At 44.9% G+C, this 12,414-nt stretch overlaps 1 protein-coding gene across 1 annotated transcript in view; it reads right to left on the reverse strand.

Annotated features, from left to right (window-relative positions):
- TTC12 (tetratricopeptide repeat domain 12) overlaps positions 1-6,602 on the reverse strand; it is a 46,457-nt gene extending 39,855 nt beyond the window's left edge. The window contains exons 1-2 of the mRNA XM_060017169.1: positions 6,533-6,602; positions 315-478 (exon numbers count right to left, since the gene is read on the reverse strand). Coding sequence (XP_059873152.1) covers positions 315-478; positions 6,533-6,590 — 222 coding nt within the window. The 5' untranslated portion in view covers positions 6,591-6,602. The remainder of the gene's footprint in view (positions 1-314; positions 479-6,532) is intronic.
- Positions 6,603-12,414: the final 5,812 nt, after the last annotated feature.

Below are 12,414 nucleotides of genomic sequence, written 5' to 3' on the forward strand. Positions count from 1 at the left end.
GGCTGTATGAGCTGGAAATACGAGTTAGTAGAATATATTACTTAGCGGCTTAAAAATGGTCACAAGCTCAGTGGGTAGAGAGGCCAAATTTTCATTAAAACAAACCCAAAGGGTTGTTTAAGGATGACCCAGAAAGATCAAGAAAAGAAGTCAGAGTTTATACTTCCTTGTGGAAAATAAATCTAAGTGAGTCTAAAAATCAAAAGGCTAGTTCAGCCTCACCAGGCAGTTGAGATTAAACCACTACTTCCTCTGCTTTATGCAGACCTTCTCACTCTGTCTACTTAGATAACTCCACCATAGGGAAAGGGCACCTTTGTGGGAGCTTGTGGAGGACTGATCATGGTCTTGTTCACGGTGGTCCTGCACTCGTCCTCCTCTTGGTCTTCCTCTGTAAACTTCAGTCTCTTTTCTGTCTCGAGAACAGCTTTCTCTTGTACGACTGGGTCATCAGAATTCATCTCCTGAATTAAATTGGCTAGAGGAGAAATCAGAGGTGAATCATTCAAGCAAGGTCTTCAAAAAGAAAGACTCCATTCACTTAAAAGGTGGTGTAGAAACTTTCATGGGGAAGGACTTTTATTTCTCCAGCTTTACCGAGATACAATTGGCACATGACATTGTGTAAGTTTAAGGTGTACAACATGGTGATTTGATACACGTATACACTGAGAAATGATTCCCACACCAAGGTTAGTTAACACACCCATATCCTCATATAATTTTTGTGTGTGTGTGGTGAGCACATTTGAGATCTACTCTCTCAGCAACTTTAAAGTGTATAGTACAGTACTGTTAACAATAGTCACCATGCTGTATATTAGATCCCCAGAACCTATTCACCTACTAGAGAATTTGTGTATATGTGTGTATTTAAACATCTTAAATAAATGGTTTTTACAAAATGTGCATTCTTTTGCAACCTAGTTTTTTCTCCTAACATGCTTTAGAGATTTGTTCTTGATACTAATGGTTGCAGTTGGTTTATTTTAATCACTGTATATACCATAGGAAATCCATTCTCTTATTGATGGACATCCAGGTGTTTTTAAATTTTTTGCTAGTGAATAAATGACGAATCGAATATCTGTGTACATATTTCCCCATGCACACATGTGACATATTTCTCAGGTTACAGCTGTATCAAGGTTTATTCCTATAAGCTGTGACAAGAGTTCCCATGCCTCCACATCCTAGTTAACGCTTGTCAAACTTTTAAGTTGTTGCCACTATAATGCATTTATCTCCTCAATGCTTTCATTTGCATTTTCCTGAACATGATTGGGATCACCATCTTTTCATTGGTTTGTAAGCCATTTGGATTTCCTTATATGTCAACTGCCTGCTCCTATCCTTGGCCAATTTTCTATTGGGTTGTTTGTCTTTTTCTTATTATGATTTCTTTATATATTCTGGACTGATATGTATTTGTGAACATCTCCTTGTGTATGGTTTGTCTTTTTATCTGTTTTTATGGAAGCTTTTGTTGAAGAAATTTTCTATGTGTTAAATGTACCAATATTTCCCGTTATGCTTTATGCCTTTTGTGTATATTAGGTTTACAAATATACTCTTATATGTCTTCTGTATGTTTTAACGTTCTGTTTTTCTCATTAGGGTATTTAATCCACCTGGAGCTGACTTTTTTTTTTTTGCCACACCGCCTGGCACGGGGGATCTTAATTCCCAGACCAGGGATTGCAACCGTGCCCCCTGCAGTGGAAGTGCAGAGTCTTAACCACTGGACCACCAGCGAAGTCCCCTGGAGCTGACTTCGCATAGGGCACGAGCACCATTTGTTGAAGAGTGCCTGCCTTGCCACCGATGCGTTGTGCCACCCCGTTACATGCGTGAACCTGCTCTAGGCTCTTTATCCCATTCTACTGGATGACATCTTTTTCAGCACCAAACCTTCCGTGCGTAATTACTACAGCTTTATAATGAGTCTTGAACATCGGATAGGGAGATCCCACCTTCTTATTTTCCTGCAAAATTTTCTGGATTAATTCTTGGCCCTTTGCTCTTCTGTGTGAACTCTGGAATCAGCTTGTTGAACTCTAAACAAAACATTTTTGGGATTTTGATCTAAATTGTGTTGAACGTAGAGAATAATTTGAGAAGAACAGATTTCCTTACCAAACGTGTCTTCCCATCCATGATAAAATATGCCTCCACTTATTTAGATATTTTATGTCTTTTAATTAAATTTTTTATTCACTAAACTCTGAACTTTTTTCTAATTTCATTAATCTCTCTGTAATATCCTTTTTCCATTCCAGGATACCATCTAGGATATCACATTACATTTAGTCATGTCTCCTTATAATTCTCTGAGCCATGACAATTTCTCAGACCTTCCTTGTTTTCCTTGACAGCTTTGAGAATTACTGGTCAGGTATTTTTTGTAGAATAATTTTCAGTTTGGGTTTACCTGATGTTACTGTCACAGTCAGACTGAGGTTCTCAAGATTTGGGGAGGAAGACCATAGCACATATTAAGGGTACACGTTATCAATATGATTTATCATGCTGTGAACTTTGACCACCTAAGGAAGAGTCTGTCAGCTTTTTCTATCTTAAAGCTACCTTTTCTCCTCTCTTCCTGTGCTGTACTCTTTGGAAGCAAGTCAGTAAATGTATCTCACTTTCAGGGGTGGAGAGTTATGCTCTACCTTCTAGAGGCAGGAATATCTACATAAATTGTTTGAGATTCTTCTGTATGGGAGATTTGCCTTACATATTTATTTACTTATTTATCTATTCATCGTTTATTTATATCCATATAGACTCATGGATATTTATTTTATACTTTGGGCTATAATGCAATACTGTTTGCTTTCTTGCTCAAATTGTTCTAGTTTTGACCACTGGGAGCTCTTTCAATTAAATTTTATAACCTTCCCCATAAAGGTCTTGCATATATTTTGAGGGATTTATTTTGGTATTGTAAATGAAGTGCGGCTGGTATATAGGAAGTATATAAGAATGCAACTGAATTTTATACATTAATCTCGTATCCAAAAACCTTGCTCGATTTCCTTCTTTACTTTAATAATTTATTTATAGATTTTTTTGACTTTTTCTCTGTAGACTCTCTGCCCGAGCCCTCTTCTCTTTTTCTACACCTTTCCCAGGAATTCCTGTTCCCTCCTACGGCTCCAAATACCATGCAGATGCCAGTGCCTCCTAAGTTGACCTCCCCAGCCACTCTCTCTCGCTTAGGCTCAGACTCACAAAGCCAGCTGCCTTCTGAACATCTTCACTGGGATGCCTTACTCATCTGCCTATCCTCTTTCTCCCCAGACTGTTCCTCCTTCAAATGCCCCTATCTCAGCAGATGGTCCAACCATCCACTTGTCATTCAATCAAGACTCTCAGGCTCATCCTTAAGCCTTTGTTCTCCCTCCACCTTCACAGCCATCAACACTAAAGCCTGTCAAGTAAGTTCTGAATTATGTCTCCAATCTGTCTACTTGTGTCCATTCCAGCCACAGTCTCTTCTCCCTGGAGCACTGTAACAGCCTCCTAGCTGGCTCTCAGCACCTGTTTGCTTCTCCCCTCCAGTGTACCACTGCCAGAGTGACTTTTCTAAGGTGTAAATTTGACCATGTTTCTGCTCTGAGTAAACCCTCCAAAGGATTCCCATTGCTCTCAGGATAAACACGAATTCCTTACTGTGGCTTCCAAGGTCTTTCCTGACCTGGCCTTTCTGGACTCAGATGGGACCCTTCTCTCCTTGATCTATTCTCTCCAGCTATACTGAGCTTTTTAATCTTTCCGTTTCTCAAAAGTACCACACTTGCTCTTAACTTCCATCTTTCCTACGTACTTTCTCCCCATTTAGAATACTCCCCTACCCTCTCCCCAGTGGCCAACTCCTACTCAGACTTCAGATTTGTGCTTAAATCTCATCCTTTAGGGAAGCCTTTATTTGTGGGCTGAATTGTGCCCCTCTGCCCCAATTCATGTGTTGGAGCCCTAATCCCCTCAGTGTGACTGTATTTGGAGACAGGGCTTTTAAAGAGGTCATGAAGGATAAATGAGGTCATAAGGGTGGGGCCCTAAACCAATTGGATTGATGTCCGTATAAGAGGAGGAAGAAACACCAGGGATGTGCACACACAGAAAAAAGACCATGTGAGGACACAGTAAGAAGGGGGTTGTCTACAAGCCAGGGAGAGAGGGCTCAGGAGAAACTAAACCTAATACCTTGATCTTGGTCTTCTGATCTCCAGAACTGTGACAAAAATTAATTTCTGTTGCCTAAGCCCCCCAGTCTGTGATATTTTGTTACAGCAGCCCATCAGACAACTCCCTAATCTGAGTTAGAGTCTCTTGCATTTTACCAATCTCTCTTTGTAGCATACATCACCCTTGAAATTACTTGTTTAATATCTGTTTTCCCCACCAGACTGTAGGTACCATGAAGGAAAGTAATTCTTATTCATTGTTACTGCACTCTCCAGGGTCTAGCAATGCTCAGTACACAGCAAGAGCCCAAGAAATGAATGTGTAGAATCTATACACATGTGGCTATATAAATTTAAATTACTTATAAACGAAATAGAGAAATTCACTTCTTTAGTAGCACTAGCCACATTTCAAACCCTCGATAGCCACTTGTGGTCACTGGTTACCACAGTGGACAGTGCAGATTACAGAACATTTCTATCATCACAGAATGCTCTATCAGACGGCACTGATATAAATGATATGGAAATGAACTTGGGGTACAAATGAATGGTAGCCAGGTAAAGAAAGACCGGGAGGCAGAGGGAAGGACAAAGGCAGCAGGCAGAGGATGAAGGGTCAGGGGGTGTGTGGGGAACCAGAAGCAGTCTGTAGCTCAAGTGTGAGGTAGGGGGAGGTGAGAGGTAAGGCCTAGGTCACGGGAGGACTTAGGTCCTGATGAGAGCATGAAATTTATTGGGACTGCGGGGAGAATGCAAGCAGAGAAGTAGCTGGGTCAGATTTGCATTTTAGATACATTACCCTGTGGGGAGTGTAAGCCTGAAGGCTGGGAAAAACAATCAGGGGGTTGTTGAAATCGTCTGGATAAGAGAACCAGAACAAAGGGAGGTTGGAGAGGTGGGAGCTGGAGGGAGAAGGCAAACCTGAGGGCTGATTAAATTAAGGGCTGAGAGGTGAGAGGAGGCCAATGTGACTTGTAAACCTGGGGACAGCAGTGCCACCAAGTGAGACTAGAACGAATGGGAGAGTAGGAGAAGAAGGTTTTATTTGGCACTGGGAGGGGACAGAGAAAGAGATGATCAACTAACCTTCGGACTTATTAAGTTCATGGTGCTTGAGGGATACAATGGGTGTGACAGTTGGCATAGAGGCTGAGGCTGAAAAAAAGTGGTTGGTGGGCTTCCCTGGTGGCGCAGTGGTTGAGAGTCCGTCTGCCGATGCCGGGAACACGGGTTCGTGCCCCGGTCTGGGAAGATCCCACGTGCCGCGGAGCGGCTGGGCCCGTGAGCCACGACCGCTGAGCCTGCGCGTCCGGAGCCTGTACTCCGCAGCGGGAGAGGCCACAGCAGTGGGAGGCCCGCGTACCGCAAAAAAAAAAAAAAAAAAAAAAAAAGTGGCTGGTAGCAATTGAGATGTGGGGTCATCACAAGGGTGGTAGCTAAAACCACGTGCTTGGGCTCGATCACCTGAAGAGAAAGGCGAGCAGTGGGCCAGGCCAGAACAACATTTGGGGGATGGGCCAAGGAGAAGAAGCCCATGACAAACCCAAAGAACACCCTAAGGATGTACCATCTATGAAGTTGCCTGAACTATTTTTAAAACCATTTTATTCTTTGGACCCATACAGCCTGTGAGAAGCAGCAACTTCAATATATTTCTATTTGATATGTAAGGGTTGTTTCACTGCTGGTTTTCTTGTCTCTATCCTCAAACAAGCTCCCTGAAGTCTGAGCAGGGACTGAGTGCTTTGGAATCTCCTGTGTGTGATCTGTGTGGTCAGAGTATGTCCTTTGAGATCCCACCTGTCTAAGTTGGGGAAGGGTCTTCCTGCCTAGAGGAAGAGAGACAGGAGTATGACAGCCAGCAGCCATCTGTGTAATGTGATGGACCCTGAGGGAAAGCCTTCTGACTTTGCCTCTGCAGCTCAAAACCAGGAACGGCTCTCCCCTAAAACAAGAGGGATTTCAGACCAATCAGTGGGGCTTCTGAGTGATCTTCTCCAAGGGAACAGTAGGCTCATTGGTGATGGGGAAATAGAAGTTCCTTTTGACCTGATTCTACACAGAAGGGGAGAAAATACAAGGAAGAGCTGTCAGCCTGAATTCAATCAGAATGTTAGCAGCTTCTCTGATACCAATTAACAGCCAAAAAATATTACCCCCAGGCTCCAATATTACTTGCTTCTCAATACCCCTTCTGTTTAATCTCAAGAACATTTTTTTCCTTAAGAGTCATAAACCTGTCAGGCAACCCATGAACTAACTTAGAGTAATCATCTCTCTTTAACCTCTCCACCTCCCTAAAGTAAAATTTAATTAGTATATGATTTACTGGTACTTACTGATTTCATCTACATTTTTAAGAAATTTCTGCAAGTCTTCCTCTTGATAGTCAGCCATTGTGAACCAGAATCCCTGAGGGAGGCAGCATAAATGATGAAAATTAATAATAATAAAACTCTAAACAGAATTTGTCAGACTGATTAGCCTTCTAAAACTAAGAGCCAGGTAATTATTTTCAAGATGGATTTGTGTTTATAAAAGTCATGAATAACAAGCAGGGTGATCTATTACACTCTGACTGCTGTTAAGGCCAAGGGACCCTCATTATGTGTGGCGATATTTCTGGAAAGCTGCCAGCCTCCCTCCAATGGGGAAAGTGCTCTGCAAAATGTCCCTACAAAGCCAACATCAGCTGCTGTGAGTCAGGGACCCGGCTTGAAGGAGGCCAGGTGGAGAGCAGTTGACAGGCCACCAGAGATGGAGGAGGGCACTAACGCTTGACTTTGATCATGATAGGCTGGCCCAGCCAGAAGCTTTGGACCTGGCTGTGTGACAGGTAACCAAAAATGGGACAATTTACATCTAAATGTCCAAACTATTTAAAATACAAGCCTCTGGCTTATTTCTGAGGAATGAAGAGAAGCTACAAATTGCATGGAGGGATTCGAACTTGACAGCCCTGCACGCCAGCCTCTCTTCTCCTCTCCAAGTACTTTAGCTGGATCACCACTCTGTTGTTTTTGAGTGAAAGGCCTCATGCTACAGCCAGTGGTTCTCAAAGGTCCACCCACAGACCATAAGAATCATCCAAAATCTGGTTTAGCATAAGATTCTTCAGCCTTAGCCCAGAGTCCCTCAGTTAGTAAGCCTGAGAGAGTACCCTGGAATGTACAGTTTTAAACACCCTCCAGGTGATTCTGATTTACAGCTAGGTTTAATAACAGTGTAGCCAAATAAGGCACCTTTAACTGGAAATTTGAAATCTGCCAGGAACATGCTGTGAGTTATTTGATCTCTCTGAGACTCCACCAGTTATAAGCTGTGCTACCTCAGCTAAAGTCACAACCTCTCTGACCCTCAGAGGCCTCATTCGTTCTATGGAAACTATAATACAAACAGAGGGCTGGGGCTTCCCTGGTGGCGCAGTGGTTGAGAATCTGCCTGCGAATACAGGGGACGCGGGTTTGAGCCCTGGTCTGGGAGGATCCCACATGCCGCGGAGCAACTGGGCCCCTGAGCCACAATTACTGAGCCTGCGCGTCTGGAGCTTGTGCTCCGCAACAAGAGAGGCCGCGATAGTGAGAGGCCCGCGCACCGCGATGGAGAGTGGCCCCCTTTTGCCACAACTGGAGAAAGCCCTCGCACAGAAACGAAGACCCAACACAGCCAAAAATAAATAAATAAATAAATTTTAAAAAACAGAGGGCTATCTGGGGATTAATTTAAAGCACCAGGTTGGCAATGAGTGGTTACTGCAAGACATCCTTATCTATAAAACAGGGCTGGGGACCTCTGGCTTAACTAAATGATCGCTAGGTTTCTTTCCAGCTCTTAACAATTCAGGCTACCATGGAACTGAGGCCTAGTCAAGTGAGTTGACTTGCCCAAGGTTAGGAGAGGCAGAAGGCAGGCTCAGAACTCCCGCCGGCAGGCGCCAAGTCCTCTGCTCCCAGGCCAGGGTCTAAGGGCGCGCCATGCCCGGGCAGCGAACCCACGACGGGACGAGAAGGCCAGGGCACGGTGATGCCCAAGGCGTCCAACGGTATCCACTTCACCGGGAAGGAGCCTGCGCCCCGCCTGGAGCCAGAAGACCCGCTCGCCCCAAACGCCCCCTCCCCGGCCGGCGCAGAGGGGCGGGGCCGGCGGCACCGTTGCCCGGGCAACCGCTCCAGAGCGTCCATCGGCTGAGTGCCCGCCGTGGAGGTCCCCGCGGCCCTCAGCTGATACCGTCCCATCCACCGGGGCCCAAACCAGCGTCCTCTGCTTGGCTCTGACGGCCAGATCAGGACCAGCACCAGGGCACACCCCGGGCCACCCCTCTGCACTGACCTGACGCGCCCAGAGCTGGACAGGAAATGGCGGTTGTGGGCGGGCGGTGACCGACCTAGGCTGAGGAGGGGCGGCGCCAAAGGCCAGGGGCTGACTTGGCCCCGTGCTCCGACGCGCCCTGGGTTCTAGTTCCGGAGCGGGCAGCCAAGTTCAAGGCCGAGCTGGAGCGTGGGAAGCCCACTGGGGACCGGGGAAGCCCGCTGGGGACCGGGGAAGCTGGGGGGAGCAAAAGAAGCCCGAGTGACCTGCGCTGATCCCTAAATCAGCGCCAGGTTTTGGCTTCTTCGTTTTCTGGGGTTGGAGGGTGTGTCGCTTGCATTAGCTTAATATCCCTGGCCCGGAAGAGGGAAGGTCTGCAGCGTACTTGGGAGAGGCAGGCTTGGGTGTGAATACGATTTTACTTATTAGTATACGCGAGACCTTCGGAGAGGAGAATTATGTGATTTCTCTGATCTTCAGAGTTGTCCTTTATATAAAAAATGGAGAAATGGTACTTTCTCATAAGATTTACGGTTAGGGTGCCAGGCACCTAGTCAGTAGGGGTAAGTGATGGTTATTATCCAGGGAATCATAGCATTTAGAGCAGAATGAGACAATGGACACATTCACGGAGAGAGAGAGAGAGAGAGAGAGAGAGAGAGAGAGAGAGAGTGATTTATTGTAAGGAGTTGGCTCACATGATTATGGAGGCTGAGAAGTGCACCAGCTGCAGCTGGCAAGCTGGAGACCCAAGGAGCCAATAGTGTGAGTTCCAGTCCAAGTCCAAGGGCCTGAGAACCAGGAGAGCTGACGATGGTGTAAATTCCAGTCCAAGTCTGAGTGCAAAAGCAGGAGAAGACCAATGTTCCTGCTACTACAGTCAGGCAGAGAGAAAGCATTCTATTCAGGCCTTCACCTGATCGGATGAGGCCCACCCACAGTGGGGAGAGAGATCTGCTTTACTCAGGCTATGGATTCAAATGTTACTCTCATCCAGACACACAGACAAACCCAGAATAATATTCAAGTATCTGAGCACCCTTTGGGCCAGTGATCCATAAAATTAACCATCACGAGTATCCAGACCGAAAGAGCTTGTCACGTGAGGGGGTTAAAGGTCAATAAACAAATAATCACTTAAATTCTCACGGTGGTAAGTGCTATAAGAAGTAAAGGGTGAAAAACAAAAGTAGCAAAGGGTACCATGAAAGCTGAGTCTCAAACCTTGGAGATATTCCCTGAGGATGTGACGTTTACACTGAGACTTAAGGGATGAGTGGGCATGGACCAGCTGGAGAGGGAGGTGGAAGCAGAGGGGGCAGGGTGGGCAGTCAGGAAGGAGCCTGGCAAGGACAAGGAACCAACAGGAAGCCAAGCTTGGCTGCGGCCTAGAGAGCAAAAGTAAGTAGTACAAGGTGAAGCCAGGCCCAGGTCACACAGGGCCTTTGAAAAGTTCTGGGTCTGTCTCCTAAGTGCCACAGGCAGCTTTTGAGGGGTTCTAGGAGAGGAGTGACATGCTCGGATTTTTCTTTTTAGAAAATCATTCTGGCTGCAATGTGGAGAATGATCTGGAACGAGGCCAGAGGGACACTGGGAGACAAGTTAGAGATTGTCGACAGCATGTATTGGTAGCGGGAATAGAGAGGATTAGATGAATTTGTCATGTATTTTGGAGAGGGAATTGACAGCAGGGAAATATTAACAATGACATTAGGTTTCTGGCTTGAGCCAGACTAGGGCTCTCCGTTGGCTGAGATGGAGGAGAATCAGGTGTGGAGAAAGGTGATGAGTTCAGATTTATATTCAGTTCAAGATGCCTGTGAGTTATTCAAGTGGAGATGTTGAATAAATTAATTGTTCTTTAATAGTTACTCTCCTCTTCTTCAGATTTTCCAAGTTTTAGCAAAGCACAGTCACCTAGAATAGACTGTATTTCCCAGCTTTCCTTACATATGACTATTTCCTTACACATGACAGTCCAATTAAATATAAGCAGAAGTGGTGGGTGCTACTTCTAGGAAGTGTCCTAAAAAAGGATTCCCTTCTTCTTACCTTTATTTCTTGTTGGTTGGAATGTGGACACAATGGCTGGAGCTGGCTCAGCCATTTTGGACCATGAAGTAGAAGCAGTATATTGAGGATGGAAAGCCACAGGTAGAAGGAGCCTGTGTTCTAATGATCATGGAGTTAGCATACTGGATTTTGGACTACCTAACTCCATATTTCTGTATAGGAAAGCTGTTCAACCCCAACAATACATCAGGTTCTGGGAATCTAAAGACTTCTATCTTGTTAGAGTCACTGCTCTGTTGGGTTTTCGGTCACTCCCAGCCAAACCTAACGTTAACTGATATGGAAGACGCTATTCATTTATTCAACTAACTGTTTTCAAGTTGATATCAATTTTTTTGGTGATAAGTCCTTCCAAATAGTCCAAATGATGTTATGCATAAAAATAGAAATATTGATATTTTAAAATAAACATGTCAATTGTAAATAACTTTTGTCCGAAGGACTCTAAACACCAGAGAAATTTGACATTGAGATCACACAATTAAAAAGCACATGAATAATGTTTTATGTCAGAAGTTATTTTTGTAGTTAGAAGTTATTTTTTTCTCTTCAGTCATATTTCCATTTTATATCCCCCCCCACACACACCCACACTCAGAATACTATCCTAATATAGGATGTTTTTATGCTTGAATGTCTTTCGCTGATCATCTCATCATAATTCTCTACCACAGTAGTATCAACAAATATTGTTGGAGTATTTGCTTTAACCAGATACCATACCATAAGTCAGAGGCCCAGCCCCAGTCCTCACACAGCCCAATGAGGAAGATAGATGCATAAACAAATTCTTCTTTTTTCAGTATTTTTTTAATTGAAGTATAGTTGATTTACAATGTTGTGTTAATTTCTGCTGCACAGCAAAGTGATTCAGTTATACATATATACATTCTTTTTTTTTTTTTTTTTTTTGCCGTACGCGGGCCTTTCACTGTTGTGGCCTCTCCCATTGCGGAGCACAGGCTCCAGACGCGCAGGCTCAGCAGCCATAGCTCACGGGCCCAGCCGCTCTGCGGCATGTGGGATCTTCCCGCACCGGGGCATGAACCCATGTCCCCTGCATCGGCAGGCGGACTCTCAATCACTGCGCCACCAGGGAAGCCCTACATTCTTTTTTTTTATATACTCTTTTCCATTATGGTTTATCATAGGATATTGAATGTAGTTCTCTGTGATATGCAGTAGGACCTTGTTGTTTATCCATAAACAAATTCTTATAGAACCATGTGATAAGGACAGTGACAGTCTAGCGCTTAAGGAAGAAGGAAGGAGGAAGAAATGGTGTCAGGCAAGTTCCCTTAGAAATAGGAATTGGCACAGTTAATGTGGAAGCTGAGAGTGTGCAGAGTGCTCCAGGCACAGGCAACAGACTGAGCAGAAGTTTGGAGTCAGGAAACACTGTGCTGTGTGTGAGAAAATAGATAAGTTCAAGGCGGGAGTGGTAAGAGATGAGCCCAGAGGTGTGGGCAGGGCACAGGGTATCAAGGAGGGAAGCCACAGGAAGAGTGTGAAGCAGGGAAGAGACAAGGGAAGAGCCCAGGAAGAGCCCAGGCTCAGGGCGAGATACCTGAGCAGGAGGGATACAAGAGAGGGGGCAGATGTGTGTGCTCTAAGGTCAGGCTGGAATAACAGGACTCAGCAGGCACAGACACTTGTGGCATCTTCGAAGTCACTTCCGTCCTAATGCCTCCTACATGGATGTCTGTCAAGCCCACACTTCACTCTAAGCCCCATCCTGATAAATCCAACAGGATAACTAGACTATGAATCTCTTGAGAGAAGGGATTTTTTTTTTATCTTTTTTCCCCAGCACCTGGCACTTAGTTGGAGCCTAAAAGAA

Source organism: Delphinus delphis, chromosome 8, assembly GCF_949987515.2.
Source record: "Delphinus delphis chromosome 8, mDelDel1.2, whole genome shotgun sequence".
In the NCBI taxonomy this organism is placed as follows: domain Eukaryota; kingdom Metazoa; phylum Chordata; class Mammalia; order Artiodactyla; family Delphinidae; genus Delphinus; species Delphinus delphis.